Raw genomic sequence first — 15,114 nt, forward strand, 5'->3', positions numbered from 1 at the left:
TCCTTAATTATTTAATTATCTTTGTTTTTGGGTGAAAATAATAAACAAATTGAATAGAAGAAATTTATTATAAAAAAAATGTTGAATTATATAAACAGTTTATGATATGACTCTGCTATAAAGTAACCGTTGGAGATGATATCGTGATAAGAGGCTTGATTGATGCTGGCGAAGAAATTCTATTCCATTGCCAAGTGTTGAAAGGAAGACTAAAGTCACACAAGAGGTCCACACTATATTCACTCATATTATTCATTCGCCACCTCCTAAATTTCTATTACAATCTTTTCACAACCTTCTAAAACTTAAACTTTTAAATCACTGTTAACAAAAATGTATTCCAAATTATTCTGTTTATAGAAATGGTAAAGTGGACGGTGAATTTTTTAGGAAGATTGCCTCTATAGGGTCAATATATTAACAGAGACAAGAGTGGTTACATTGTTTTTATATATATAGTAGATTTTTTATAAGGGTTGAGGCATTCTTAGTATTTCTTTTATGTTACATATATTTTTTATATTTATAGTTGAGATCGTTAAGACATTTAACTCTCACGGCATGCCGAACTTGTAGTTATACCTTCTTTTGTTGATTTAGGCTCCAGTCATTTTCTAATAGTATGTGCATCAAATTCACTCTCCAAAATCAACGTATTTATATGCCCTTTCAATGTGTTACTCAGACAAACTATTTCAACCAATTTCTCCACTAAAACTTTGGATCTGAACATTGAAAACTCTTGTTCATATTATCTTTGGATATGGCCTGTGAAACCAAGTTATGGTTAGTGGGTGTTTTTCTCTTGATCGCAACGTACATGCAACGACATTGCGTTGTTGCAGGTGATCCCCAAGTACCTGGTTTTTTCATCTTTGGAGACTCTCTGTCAGACTGTGGAAACAACAACAATCTAAAAACTGATGCTAAAGCTAATCACCCACCTTATGGGATTGATTTCCCAAATGGCCCCACTGGGAGATTCACCAACGGCCGTACTACTGTTGACATACTCGGTAATAATTCAATTCTCCAAATATATGTTCTTTTTTCCCAAAAATTATGTAGTTTTGTTTCATCGTCACCTGTGATTAACCATTGAAAATCTGTTGGAACCTTAAATATTATTGGTATATGTTCCAAGAAACCTATGGTTATAACTGATATTGTGGTCTTTCAACTTGCATTTGTGTTATTTGTTTCTGTTTCAAAACCTATGGTTGTTATAGTTGACGTTTTTGTTTGTATTTCTGGTGTTTCTTGTACCTGTTATAATATTTCATGGTTGATGAAAAAGAGAAAAACACAGACATATCCTTTGTCTGAGACTGGACATGTCATCTTAGGTTGAATATGTTTTGGTGTCATTCATTTTGGAACCTAATCAATCTGAAATTTTGTAACTGCAGCGGAGCTTTTGGGATTCGACGCATATATTCCCCCCTTTGCAAATACGAGTGGTTCAGACATACTGAAAGGCGTGAATTATGCATCAGCTGCATCAGGGATTCTCAACGACACAGGCTCACATTGGGTATAACTCAAACTCTTTCACTTTCTCTAATTATACGTTGCATCATCTTTACCTTCACTTTCGTATTTAGATCAAATCACTGCCACGTATGATTTTGTTACACTTAAGTTTTGGTTGTTGCCAAGAGTGAAAACCTAGTTTTGGTGAATTTGGTATTGCAGGGTGAGCATTTTTCGTTGAAAAAACAGATGGACAACCACAATGCCATAGTTTCGAAGATCGGCATGAAACTTAAGAGTCCTGAGAAAGCGAAAGAACACCTACACAAGTGCTTATATTATGTTAGTATAGGCAGCAATGATTACTTAAACAACTACTTCGTGCCAGAGCATTACAATTCAAGTAAAAGCTTTTCAACTGCCGAGTTTGCCAAGGCCCTTATGAAAGAATATTCAAGGAATTTAAAGGTATAAATATTTACCTCAAATTCTACAAATCTAGTACAAGATTCATAATACGATGATGTTTGTTGGTTTGAATGTGCATGCATGCAGGAGTTGCATTCACTTGGAGCAAGGAAGATTGTTTTGATGGCAGTACTCCCCATAGGGTGCCTTCCAGGGGAAGTTTCTGCACGTGGAAAACCTGGATCACTGTGTGTTAAAGAGGAAAACGAAGCAGTGGTCCCTTTCAATGAGGAGCTTAAATCATCAGTTGATCTTTTCAACAAAGAATTCCCTGATTCTAAATTTATTTATATTGACACTGCTGCTGCGATATTAACCGAAAAGACTAAAGACATCCAAGGTAATAACAATTTGAAAATTTGAGAAAAAAAAAATGAAATGTTTATTGAAAATTTGTTGGTAATGCAGGTGCTGTAGAAGGTGTTGAATGCTGCAAAGTTGGGTCGAATGGACTGTGTGTGGCTAATGAGGAGCCATGCAAGGAAAGAAGTATAAGGCCATTTTTTGATGCATATCATACAAGTGAATTCGCCAACAAAGCCAATGCAGCAATTGCTTATAACGATGTTAGTGGCAAAGCTGCGTACCCAATGGATATCAGTCACCTGGTGAAGGAGAAGTTGGAAACTTAGAGTTCGATCAAATTTAGGCTTTCTTTCATTTTTAATTCTATCTTTAGTATACACACTGCCATATTTAAGTTATTTTCATTTCTCTCTAATGTGTTTATAATAAAGTTACAGCTTGGTCACCATTACCATTGGACACCAAGAAGTTAAGTAGTATAATGCATGGCATTTATATTTTTCTTTATCAATTGTGTTTTGTTATTTTTATTTTATTTTGTGTAATACTTTTCTATGATTTTCGATATAGTTTGTTAATTTAAAATTGTAGAAAACAGGGTACTCATTTTCCTTTTTCATTACACATTAGATATTATAAAATTTATTAAAGTTACAATTTTTTTATTATCACGTTTCTTTTTACTCCTTATTGCTTTAAATAGATAAATAGATAAAGGGTGCTGTCAAATAACATTAAAAAAAATCATAGTTACATCAAAATGCTGAAATATGTGTAATAAATAAATATAAATATTAGGGATGAATTATTTTATAGTTTTTTCATACAATATTGAAATATATAAAATTATCTAATAAAAAAAATTATTTAAATTAATTACTTGACTTATATCATATTTTAGTCATTAAATCTGAACTTAGGGTGTGTTCGTTTGAGAAGATGAATTTGACGGACAGTGAATAGATGTATTTGAGTGGATTTAGATGAATTTGAGTGAATGAATTTTAGTTGTTTCTTTTAAGAGATTTGAAGGTAAAGTGAGTAAATTTATAAGTGAAGTTTACGAAAATTTGTGAATGATATGATAAATAAAAAAAAAATACTTTAATAGATTAAAATATAAGATTACTATTATATTATTATTATTATTTAATATTATTATTATTACTATTATTAAATATTATTATTATTATTACTTTTATATATATATATATATATATATATATATATATATATATATGTGGGGAGAGGAACATGTAGTTTACTTAACCAATAAATTGTTTGGAAGCAAATATAAGTTAGGATGTTATGCTACCTGAATTTAGGATCAGGGATATTAAGGTAAAAATTTAATTTAATCCTAGAAATCCTTTCATTTCATTTTGTTGAGATATACATCTCACAAATTCTCTTATTTATTTGCTCAAAATTTGTTGAAAATGAACAGTTAATAACCTCATGAATTCGCTCATCACAATCTATCCAAACGAACAGATCCTTAGTTACCGATCTTTAGTCACTTGTGTGTAATGACAACTCTTAAATGAAAATTTATTCCATACAAAAGTCATAACTTTTCTCGTTATCTACTAAAGTAATAAAGAGTAGATATGAGTAATAATAAAAAAGGTTATAAATTTAGTTTTTATATACTACAAGAAAATATTTTGTTAACAATTCAGCTTAGTGATCAAAATTTATTAATCATTATAATGACCAACTTAGATACCAATTTACAAAATAAAAAATTATTGGTTACTAATAATCACTATTATAAATAAAAAATTATAATTAATCACTAAATTGGTTTTTAAATTTGGCTACTAAAGTTTTAACTACCAAAGAAAATTTGTCACTAAATATTAGCTATCAATGTTTTTCTTACTAAAGGAATTGGTGTTTAAATTAGTTTCTAATTAATAAGTGATTAATTTACCAATTAATTATAATTTTTTATTTATAATAGTCACTATTTTAGTGTATATATATATATATTTTTTTTTTTCTATAATTTTAATTAACATTTATAATTTGAAAATATTACTCTTGTAAGTTGCAAAATGAATAACACACGAAGTGTTAGCGATAAAACATGTAAGATCAATTTATTAAAGTCAGAGTATAGAATTTAAAATAAATCGAGAATGAAAATTATATTTGTGAAAAAATTACAAATAAGTTTAAACGAACCTACTATTTATTTATTATAAACTTTATTTTTATTTAATTACATATTCTTTATAATTTCTCTAAGATTTTTTACTAATTGTCTATCAATATGATTGGATCCAATTTTTTGAAGAGACAACAAATGATAAATAAAAAAAGGCCCATTTTCTTCATGTGAGAGTTTTATATTTTGTTTGTTTAAATCAACTGAGGAGTATGAATTTGTTATTGATATATATGTGAGCAAGTGGAAGAGTTGGGTGGAGGTGTTTTTAAAAGTTTGGCTTGGTTGTCTATAATTTTAAAGATTAGATCCTATTTTTAAAGAGACAACATATGATAAATCAATGTATACCCATACGAAATTTGAGTTAGGTTCCGTACAATTGTTTTATATATCTTTTTTGTTTTCTCATTTTCTTCATGTATGGGAGTTTTATACTTCATTTGCCTAAATCAACTAAGGAGTATGAATTTGTTATTCTTGTCTGAGTAAGTAGAAGAGTTGGGTGAGAATGTTTTTAAAAATGTGATTTGGTTGTGTAGTACTAAGTTTTAAATTACCAATGTACGTAGTTTGATGGGGTTAGGTCTTAAACCTATATTTGTTGCAAGATATTTTTCTTTTCCTTAATTATGTTCTTGTTAGAACTCGTGGTAGCTCGAGTTAATCCACAAATTTATATTTTAATATATCTCTATATACGAGTTTATATTTCTTTTATTTATTTGTTCATTTTACAACTCAATTTTTAATAATATTTTTCAATTTCTTGTTTACGTATGGTAGTGTGATATATTATTATTATTATTATTATTATTATTATTATTATTATTAATTATATGATAATTAATTGTTTACCCTTTACAACAAAAGAAACAAGGAGTTTCACACCAAGAAGTCAAAGAGCTACTATAACTTAAGATATATGTGTACTAAATATTATGGGGTTGATAAACAAAGAAGTAATTAGTTATGTGTTGATATTATATTTTTAATCCGAATTTTATTATTTACTTGTTATATATATTTCTCAGACTTTAATAATTATTTTGAAAATTACATATATGTTTTGTTCACAAGTTCTGCTTGAGATATAGTTATACTGAGCATGCACTTTTTTTCATTTTTCAAAATTACTAATTAGTATAAAATGTATTGGATCCACAGAATTTTGTAGAATAGAATAATAGGTAAAGATTCATTTAATTCTAAAATCTAAAATACAACATTCTTATGATTTTTTTTAAAGGCCTTAATCCTTTAAATTGATTGTAAATTCGTAATTTTTTAATATATTTGTGATTTTAAGAATCTTTTAAAGAAAATGAGAAATAACTTTCTTTGGAGGTTCTTGATAATATGACAAAGACCTATTGAGGCTTTATAAAATGAGAAATAACAAAAGGAACAACGCTGTGATTAATAATTTTATTAAGCATGTTGGTCTTGCAAAAGATAAATATCTACTTTTCCTTTTGAAGAATTTGCTTTTAATTTTTGTAATCACTTGTTGTAAAATAGATTATTTTGTTGGGTTACCTCCTATAATCATTCCAAAACATTTGAAAATTATTTTCATTGAATTACAATTTAAGACATGTGAGTACATCGTTATACACACCCAAAACTCCAATTTTGCTTTTATGGAAATCAGCTCTAAGTCTTGAAACTATCTCAAAGAATCTAATTGTATAGTTTTAATGACTAATACATTTTTGGGTATGACTATGTTACATAGTCATCTCTCATGTAATATATCAAATTTTTAATTGTTTTTCTAGTTTAACTATAACAAATTAGATTAATACATTAGAAATTCTTCAGTTTAAACATACGATTAAATGAGGTGTAAATACTTAAATTTCATTTTATCAATATGACATGAAAGTTATACAATTCTATTTTGACAAAATTCATTAAAATTATTTGATCTCTATCAAACTCCTATTGAATTATTTATAAACATTGAATCATACACTGTATTACTACTTAATTGGAATTTCTTAAGTTTGATTTTCTCAATTTGGTAATGCCTGTCGGTGTGCTTCTAGTATTCTATTTCACTAGTCATCTGGCCTTAAAATTTTCACAAACAGGAAATCTTGTGGCCGTAGATTGAACACCGTTCCTTTCAACTCTCAAGCTTTCACGTAGAACTGAATACATATAATTGTTGTTGAGACAACCGAGAAGTTCTGGTTCAACTTCCCAGTAAAAAAATATTTATCGATAAAAAATAATAATAAATTTGTGATAATGAGATTGCAATGTAAACTAAGAAACACATGCATGGGGAGTGCTGCTATCTAAATAAAGCATATCCAAATCAAGCATACTCATGAACCATTGCATGTAAAAAACCTAGAAATCATAGTAAGTAAAATGTGAAAAAGATATATAAGAAGGACTATTTTAATGGAAAATCAACAAAAGTTGAGAAATATGGCATGGTGCAATCTCTGTATTCAGAGTATCAGTATACATAATAAACAGTCCATAGAACCTTTCACATGGTTACAGGGTAGCTTATTGAAGTCTACAAAGTCACAACATATATAGTACTAAGGGGAATACTTAAATGAATTTCACCTATTCACTTCTGCATATTCCCTACATATCATACTCAATAACAATACTAAATCTCAGTCTTTAGCCTTCTCAACCTTAAACTCTTCAACTGCACAACATAAAGGAACAGTAATTAGATTTAGGGTTTTTCATAAACCAAATTTAAGTTATGAACAAGTTAAATCAATAACCATTACATAATGAATGTATGTTAAAGGTACTGCAATTGCAAGAGAGAAAGCTTACACAAATTGGAGGGACATGTGGTCTTGTCCAGCATACTGGTTATTATTGGGTTGTAATCCAGTGACTTGGAAGAAGCCACGAGAATCAAACTGAGATTGCATTGATTCGTAGCTTGTGCTTCCAGACAACACGTTAACATTATGCTCACTCCTTTCCCTTTCTGCCATCTACACTCTCAAACCAAAAAATAAGTTACAAAAACAACTGCTATTTTCCACAATATTAAAGATTCACTCACTACCTTCTTAATTGTCATGACAAATGATTTTCTTTTTCATACATTTATGACATTGTTAGTGTTTCTAATCTTGAAAAAAAAGATGAAACTTTCTATTATAGTGGGTCAAAGAATTCACCCATTTTTCTATTTTGATACTCAAACAAGGACAAGAAAAGATAATATATCTTAACCATGATGCTAAGTGGAAGGTAAGTTAAAGATAACACAAATGGTTCAACTACATATTCCTCATGATATAATAACTATCGAACAATGATATTTTAACTACTAAACTTTAACAACTTTTTTTTACAACATGAGATGTCATCTTCTAAGTGGTTTTGAAATATTGAGAATAAGAAAATGAAAAATTAGTGAATCACTTAAAAAATGCCACTTAAGATTATAAAAGAAAGTTGTTAAAATTTAATAGTCAAAAAATCATTTTCCATAACTATACTTACTCTCAGCTAATAAGTCTCAGAGAAAAAACAACTCTTATTGAAATTATAATTTATCCCCACGAATTACACAAGAGTGTTTATTCATACTCCTTGATCCCAAAAAAGTCTCTAGCTTCTTATTTTAAGAAACTGAGTACAAAGACAAGTAACAACTATTATTTTTTTCTAAAACTAACTGTGCTAACAAGCCCCTAATACCACTTATTACATGGTATCTTGTGAGGTAGTTGTGGAGATTACATTTGGAATTTATCGTCCTAATAAGTGTTGATAAAGCATTTTAGTATATACATGTATAATTTTTCTTAAAAAAAAACATAAAAAAAGAGTAAAAATTAACCATAGAGTGCCATGTGACAAACCTTTGCTCTAAGAAGCTGGTTGTTATTGTGCAATTCTGTCTCCTGTAACGCACATTTTAGTTACCTTATATGCTTTGAAATCCATTATAGAAGAAATTTTGTACCCCCTCCCCAAAGAAAAATAAAAATTACAGGCACACGTATATATGAATTTGAACAATTGAGGAACAAGAGGAATAGCCGGGAAAAATAATGTCAGCCAAACTTTCATTATACAAATTGTCCAAACTGCAATCCAAAACCTCAAAAGAAAATCAGTTTCATTGAAATGACAGACATAAATTCAACATATATGAACTTCTAGTTCATATATAATAACATTATTTGTATATTAATGTATTTTATGAATGTTCAAAGTTCACACAGCCTATTCCACAAAGGACTAGTTTAGGAAAAACCTAGAAAAATGACCAAATTGAAAGGAAACTGACAAATAAATAGATGCAAAACATTATAATAACACACTCAGTTTTAATGTGGAGGCAATTAGAACGAAATCACAAACTAATATATCATTCACCTTTCAAAACCAATGACATAAAGTGCAGAAAAAGACAAATAATGCAAAAAAATGACCTTAAAAATTTGAAGAAGAGTACAAGGAAAACATTTACCCTCTTCTGCATGTACTCAATTTCTGCAAATAGCAGCTCATTCTGATGTACGTGTTTGGAAAGTAGCACAAAAATGAAAAGAAGACAAAATTAGAAGAACACACTAACAAGTTAAATATAGATTAGATTTTATCCTTTAAAAGGACGTTGACAGAAGAAACTTCTTGTTACAAGAAATACCTTCTTTGATCGAATTCTGCTAATTCCTTTTTCTAATTTAGTCTCTAGGTTTTTCAGATCCTTGGCATTCATATTGCTCAAAGACTCACCCATCATTTGCCTGCAATTCAAAACATTATTATCATATTTGAATAACACTAAATCTAAATAAAATATTGATTAAAATACTTAAGATATGTTCATATTTTTTTTTATAGTAGTGAAACTTTTCTGGTATCATAATCTTAATGCATGATAATATCCAACTTGCCTATTGTGATTCTGCAGATTGCTGATTTGAACTCGCAGTTTGGCAGCTTCTTGCTGGTAAAACTGAAATTATGAAATAATGGTTAGAAAAGTTAGTTTATGCATTTCAATTTCATTCAAAATTCTTTTTCTGCAAGATCTTTGATGTATCTATGATTCTTTAATTAGGTTCAAATAAAGCTGAGGGATTTAGTTTAGCTCTGTTGAAAAAGTTTATAGCAGGAATTAATAATAATACCTGAGCATTAGCCTCAGAAGCAGATCCACCATTAGATGAATCTGAACTTGCTTTCTTGTATCTTTCAATTGAAGCTTTGACACTATGATAACAATAAGATCACTTACAATTTATATTCAAAATAACCATGAAAATGAAGGCTTTTCATGATACCAATAAGATCACTTACATTTAATATTCTGCAATATTATGACCTCGTTATGAAAAACAAAAATCTTATATATACATTCACAAACTTTCCTGTTATAAGATTATAAATGTACACGTATGTTTCTTTCTACGTGATCATATAAAAATAGAACAGAAAAGGGAAAAAGAAAAGTGTGTTCGATTAGTTGGAGATTAACCATAGAGTTTGGCAATGGATGAATGTCAAATCACCCAACTGGTTCAGTCGACTGAACCTTGAACGCAACAAAAGCAAAATCAGATTATCTATTTCTCAGAATCTTCATGTCAAAGTCTGATTGGATGTGATAAAAATAAAATCTTAAAATAACAAGATAAAAACCTTGTGACAAGAAATAAATTAGGGATGAAAAAAAAGAGTAGAAACATAAACTTTCCAGTTTTCAATGAACTGATGATACCTTAGTATCCTCGAGCCATGATTGGGTGCTGCTGCCACGGTGGCACAGGTTCCCACAATATGATTGGTTCAACCACTTCTAGACCTAGTTTTTCTCTGCTACTTAAAGGAAACCCATCTCACAGTGGATAATGCTCTCAGCCACACCCCAATACCCACCTCGATTTTAACCTTCTAATTTGTTTTCCCATGTTAGCATTAAGAATATTTTCCAATCATGGATACTGATTCCTTGATGTATACACAAAACAGTGAAATACGTTTTATCTCTATTAAAAAAAAATCCATTTTTTCATTTGACTCACGATATAATATAGCTAAAGAACACAACTCTATCACTTGAACAAAACTTTAGTGATACCATTTGATTTTTGGTGCGAGCTTTTTAAGTCATATGGTACAGTGTATCATGTTACAAAATATGAATTTTGTTTTCTCAGTTTTTTTTTTTCTGTGTGAAAGTGTGTGTCCATCACAGCCGTTCATTTCAGCTACTGCAATTATCAGGAAGCAGGAGCAGTAATTGTACGCTTCACATTGCATGGAAGAAGCCAAAATGCTCAGAACTCTGTGATTGGCTATCTCAAATTGTCGTACGTTGTCTCTGCCCCCATTTACCTCACTTACACACTCTCTCTCATTAAGCCAAGAAAACCCTTCTCTTTCTTTTTCTTTCTCAGTCTACAACTTTCACAAATATGCAAGTGTAAGATCTTGAGCAAATGCAAAGGCTCCAACAGCTACCAGTGAAATTATGACGACCCAGTTTGGACCCTCATTGTTTCATCACTCTCTTCAATTGTCTTTTGCTGTTTCAAAGCTATGTAAAAGAATTTTTACTCTAGGCTGAGGAGAGAGTTTCTCAGTTGTAGAAGATCCAACTTTAGGGTTATCAGATGCACGAGTTAAAGAGATACCAATTCCAACTTCCAAGTATGAAATAGTTAAAATCTTCTGTCAAAAGTCAAGAACTGAAAAATCCCGTCTGACGTGTCCAAAGATTCTTTCTACAAAGACAAACAAATCCTACTCTAGCCCCTCCTTATTCCATGAAAGCCCTAACCATAGTTACCAAAACTTCATTTCCTAAAACAAATCAGCGAGAAATTAATGTGGTGCGATTAACTTTGACTATTTTCACGTTTTTGTCACGCTGAGATGAGAAAACAGTTTCTCGGTTTCTTTTCCTTCCCCCTATGCTTAGTTATGCTAAACTATGTTTCAGTCACTAGTAAAACCCTAATTTCTAGGGTTACTTTTAACCCAGACTGGGATCTTGCGAGGGGTGTCAAATCCCAATGTTTCAGAGAAGATTTTGCTGTAATGGGTTGAAAAACAGCTACTTTTATTTATTTTTTATCGCTGATTTATTTCAGTTTAAGTCTTTGAGTCGTTGACAATTAATTTGTTGAGACTGTAATGAGAAATTTTCTTTTTGTTTAACTAACTGGATTGCTAAATGGAAACATGACAGCTTTAGCATTTAGATGGGTAAAGAAAGAGAGAGAGAGAGAGAGAGAGAGAGTGGAAGTGATAGAAGGAGAAAAAGGAAACAAAAAGTTGAAGAGGAGTAGTTTTAGGGATTGGCTGATATCACAGACCTTCATAGCATCCCCAAATCCTTTCCTCTTGCAACAAGTTAACAACCATAGTGCTTCTATATCAATCTATTACACCAGATCCGTGTGCCCACCAAATCAAGAACTAGGAATATAAGTGTCATAACAGGAAAAAAAAAAATAGAGAAGGAGAATGAGCTTAAAAGCTCATAGAAGGAAAAAGGCCAAAATAAACAAAGACAAGTGAACCTTGGTTGCAGAAATCAGACGGACGAAGAAAAAAAGAAGAAAAATTAACTATACCATAGCTTCTTCATCACAAAATGCTTCAAAAGATTGTTTAGCAAGAGCAAAATTATAAATTTAACATTCCCAAAAGAAGCAGCAAAAACAGAAGGAAAAAAATTGGGAAGAACACAAATAAAGCTTGAAATAGCCTAAGGTATGGATCAAATGAAGAGATGGAAAAAAAATAAAAAAGAAAAAGAAGCAAGACCTGTTATTAGCATATTCATAGAGTCGGCCACGGTTTGAAAAGACTATGAGAGCAACCTCTGCATCACAAAGCACAGATAACTCATATGCCTTCTTGAGCAAGCCATTTCTGCGCTTGCAGAAGGTAACTTGTCGACTGGTGGTGTTCTCAATCCTCTTGATCTCAATCTTCCCCCTTCCCATCTTTCTCTCGGGAGAAACTGATGACATGGATTGGTTTGGAAAAGCCATGGCTGGAAGCTGAATCAAGTAAAACATCATCATCTTATATTCATTGTACTCATAAAAAGGAGAACACTTCAGAAAATACCAAGTAAACTTTGATCTTTCAGCTATTTTTGTGTGCTTAGAAAGAATCTAAAGTGTTAAAAACAAGAAATGGAAGCACCCCCTAAAGGCCTCAACCCAACTTTTGAATCACAAGCTATATATATATGAACATATTTAACTTGAAACTTTCCTTTGCTTGTAATAATAATATAGTTCACAATCTTGCTATAGTTGTGTTGCCAAATCTTGGTATATATGAAGGGAAAATATGTTTGATTGACCCCAAAAAAGTGGTGAAGCATTGAGAAGGGATTTTAGGTGATGTTTGAGTATTTTGCTCACTAACCTGGTGAGGAAACAAAATGGAGAAGTTATATTCAGGACAGGGGAGCAGGTTCAAGCCCTTAGCAGCATAGTGTGTGTGTGTGTATATATATTTCTCTCTTTTTTCCACTTAGCAGATGAAGCAGGAGAAATCAGAAAATGAAAGCAAAGTGGGCAAAGATGGGTATTTATAAAGTGAAAAACAATCTTTCTTTCATAATATACTACTGGTTTATGCATATGAAACTAAGTGTGTATACACTCACACACTCGTCTGCATCTGTATGTATATATGTATGTTTTATGTTTTATGTTTTATTCACTTTTCTTTTTCTAATTCCATGAATCACTTGAGGTGAATCAAATTAACTTAACTTTCTTAACAATATTTTTCACTTTTGAAAAACTGATTCACGAGTGAGGGAAGTAGGGCATGAGAGAGAGAGAGAGAGGGTGTGGTGGAAACGATTATTAATGGGGTGAAAGGGACGTGGAGCGAAGTTGCAAACATAGCACAAGAGATATTTCATGATATGATTCAGTGATTCACTCAGTGGAAACTCTTTTACATATTTGTGTGAGGTTTTAAATTGTTGTGATTTTTGTAGTGAAAAATGTGAACAGCTATGACTCAAAATTCTTCATGTTGCAACTGTAACTGTTGCAAAATTTCTTAAAATCTTAGACTGTATCAGTAGTAATGAGTATTTTGTGTTATATACATAACATATAACATAACATTGGTTTTTTCCTGTAATTCAGTTTAAATTAAAAAAAAAAAACTATGAAGTAAAAGATAATATATTGAAAATGCATTAAAAAATGGTCTACACAGAAATTTATTATCAAAAGAATACAACAGTGTTGTACAATATACATGTTGTTTTGCGTGTGTCAATTAATTTTGTATATGTTGTTAATTGATTAGTGTCTTAATTTACAATGTACTCTAAGAGTGGAATGAACTAATTAAACTTTGTTTCTGTTTTTTTTTTAAATATTAAATTGGTCCTTAAATGTTTTTATTTAATTTTGATCTTTTAAAAATTGATATAACGTGATTCTTTTCATTAAATTTCTTGAAACGAATCAAGAATTTTTTATTAAAATTAAAATTATTAATAATGATGATTTGTTTTATTGAATAATAGTTTAATTTTGATAAAAAATCATTAATTCATTTTAAGAAATTTAATAAAAAAGATCAAATAAAAATCAATACCAAATTAAAATTTAAAAAATTGAAAGACCAATTTAATATTTTTGAAAAAAAACCAAAATAATAATTAAACTTTAAACTTTTGATATCGTTGTTAGTCTGAGTTAAATTAAGTAAATCGCTAAGTTTAAGTTTTATAAATAAAAAATTATATATTGAAGTCCAATCAAATTCTAACATCAAAATTAACTATTAATGAATTACTAAATAGTTTACATTAAGGGCATGATGATCGAGAAATAATTAAAATTTGAAACCTTTTCCAGAATTAAAAACTTATAATAATTAAATATATGTTTTTTTTTCTGCCTTGACAAAATGCTATAGTCAATTAAAAAATTCTAAAGTTACAATATAAAAAACATAAAGAAGCAACTTCTTTTTGCAAACAGTTACGTAAGTGATACGCAAGTCCGTATAGAAGTATAGAATAATAAATGTGCTCTAAGTCACAAACAGATACGCAGTTTTCATTTCGCAAAAAGATTAGTGCCTTTTAAAACGTTGTTGAACATTTTTATTTTTGCTTTAATTACAAAAAAAAAACTTTTTATTTTACATATTTTAAAATAAAAATCACATAGAACAAATTAAATGTAATGTTTAAAAGAGGGTGCAGTGCATGATTACAAAATGAAAATTAAAAAAACTAAATACGAGTGTTGTTCCAAATAAAAATTTGCTTGAACTTGCACATATATTTAATGCATGATGTTGCTAATTTTCCATTTAAGGTATGCTACAGCTACATACAAAGTGCGTCCAAGAATTCGCATTCTTGGGAGTATTGTGGTATTAACTTTTGTAACAAACTGACAACACAACAAAGTTTTATTCTTTTTAGTCCCTTTTGAAGGTTTTGTAATCCTTAATGAACATGTTGATTTATTGTTGGAATTGTATTAGTTATAGTCGAGGACATTTTTTTGTCACTGTTATGTTTGTATTGTACCTCAATGCATTGTGGTGACCCAATGGAAATGTATGTGACAATTCATCCTCTCTATCCTCCTTCTACAGCTGGTGTGCTTCTTTGCTGGCATGCAATGTAGGCCACCCATCTTTATTATATTTTATTTTTCTCATCTTAACATGTT

At 29.9% G+C, this 15,114-nt stretch overlaps 2 protein-coding genes across 3 annotated transcripts; one reads left to right on the plus strand and one right to left on the minus strand.

Moving 5' to 3' along the window:
• The first annotated feature begins 653 nt into the window (after nt 1-653).
• On the plus strand, nt 654-2,813 carry LOC114176055 (GDSL esterase/lipase At1g29670-like). The gene is made up of 5 exons (XM_028060961.1): nt 654-1,016; nt 1,410-1,534; nt 1,696-1,941; nt 2,029-2,281; nt 2,350-2,813. Exons 1-5 carry the CDS (start codon nt 764-766, stop codon nt 2,571-2,573), a joined length of 1,101 nt encoding a protein of 366 aa, XP_027916762.1. The 5' UTR covers nt 654-763; the 3' UTR covers nt 2,574-2,813.
• Nucleotides 2,814-6,853: 4,040 nt separating this feature from the next.
• Nucleotides 6,854-12,983, minus strand: LOC114177477 (floral homeotic protein AGAMOUS-like). 2 transcript variants are annotated; one of them, XM_028062845.1, is made up of 9 exons: nt 12,821-12,983; nt 12,206-12,444; nt 9,562-9,643; nt 9,325-9,386; nt 9,075-9,174; nt 8,895-8,936; nt 8,281-8,322; nt 7,235-7,401; nt 6,854-7,097 (listed from the first exon to the last, which is right to left on the minus strand). In XM_028062845.1, the coding sequence occupies exons 2-9, from the start codon at nt 12,433-12,435 to the stop codon at nt 7,094-7,096; spliced, it is 729 nt and encodes a 242-aa protein (XP_027918646.1). In that variant the 5' UTR covers nt 12,436-12,444; nt 12,821-12,983; the 3' UTR covers nt 6,854-7,093. The 2 variants fall into 2 exon arrangements, with proteins under 2 accessions (XP_027918646.1, XP_027918647.1); XM_028062846.1 differs by lacking the exon at nt 8,281-8,322.
• Between the last annotated feature and the right edge of the window lie 2,131 nt (nt 12,984-15,114).

This window comes from Vigna unguiculata, chromosome 3 (genome assembly GCF_004118075.2).
Source record: "Vigna unguiculata cultivar IT97K-499-35 chromosome 3, ASM411807v1, whole genome shotgun sequence".
Lineage (NCBI taxonomy): Eukaryota > Viridiplantae > Streptophyta > Magnoliopsida > Fabales > Fabaceae > Vigna > Vigna unguiculata.

Bases quoted from the DNA above. Each gene is read 5' to 3' on its own strand.
- LOC114176055 (XM_028060961.1), top strand. From the start codon at position 764: ATGGCCTGTGAAACCAAGTTATGGTTAGTGGGTGTTTTTCTCTTGATC. The intron at 1,535-1,695 runs GTATAACTCAAA...TTGGTATTGCAG, and splicing joins ACGACACAGGCTCACATTGG to GGTGAGCATTTTTCGTTGAA. The intron at 1,942-2,028 runs GTATAAATATTT...GCATGCATGCAG, and splicing joins AATATTCAAGGAATTTAAAG to GAGTTGCATTCACTTGGAGC.
- LOC114177477 (XM_028062845.1), bottom strand. From the start codon at position 12,435: ATGGCTTTTCCAAACCAATCCATGTCATCAGTTTCTCCCGAGAGAAAG. The intron at 9,387-9,561 runs GTATTATTATTA...TCATAATTTCAG, and splicing joins CTTCTGAGGCTAATGCTCAG to TTTTACCAGCAAGAAGCTGC. The intron at 9,175-9,324 runs GCAAGTTGGATA...TTTGAATTGCAG, and splicing joins AATCTGCAGAATCACAATAG to GCAAATGATGGGTGAGTCTT.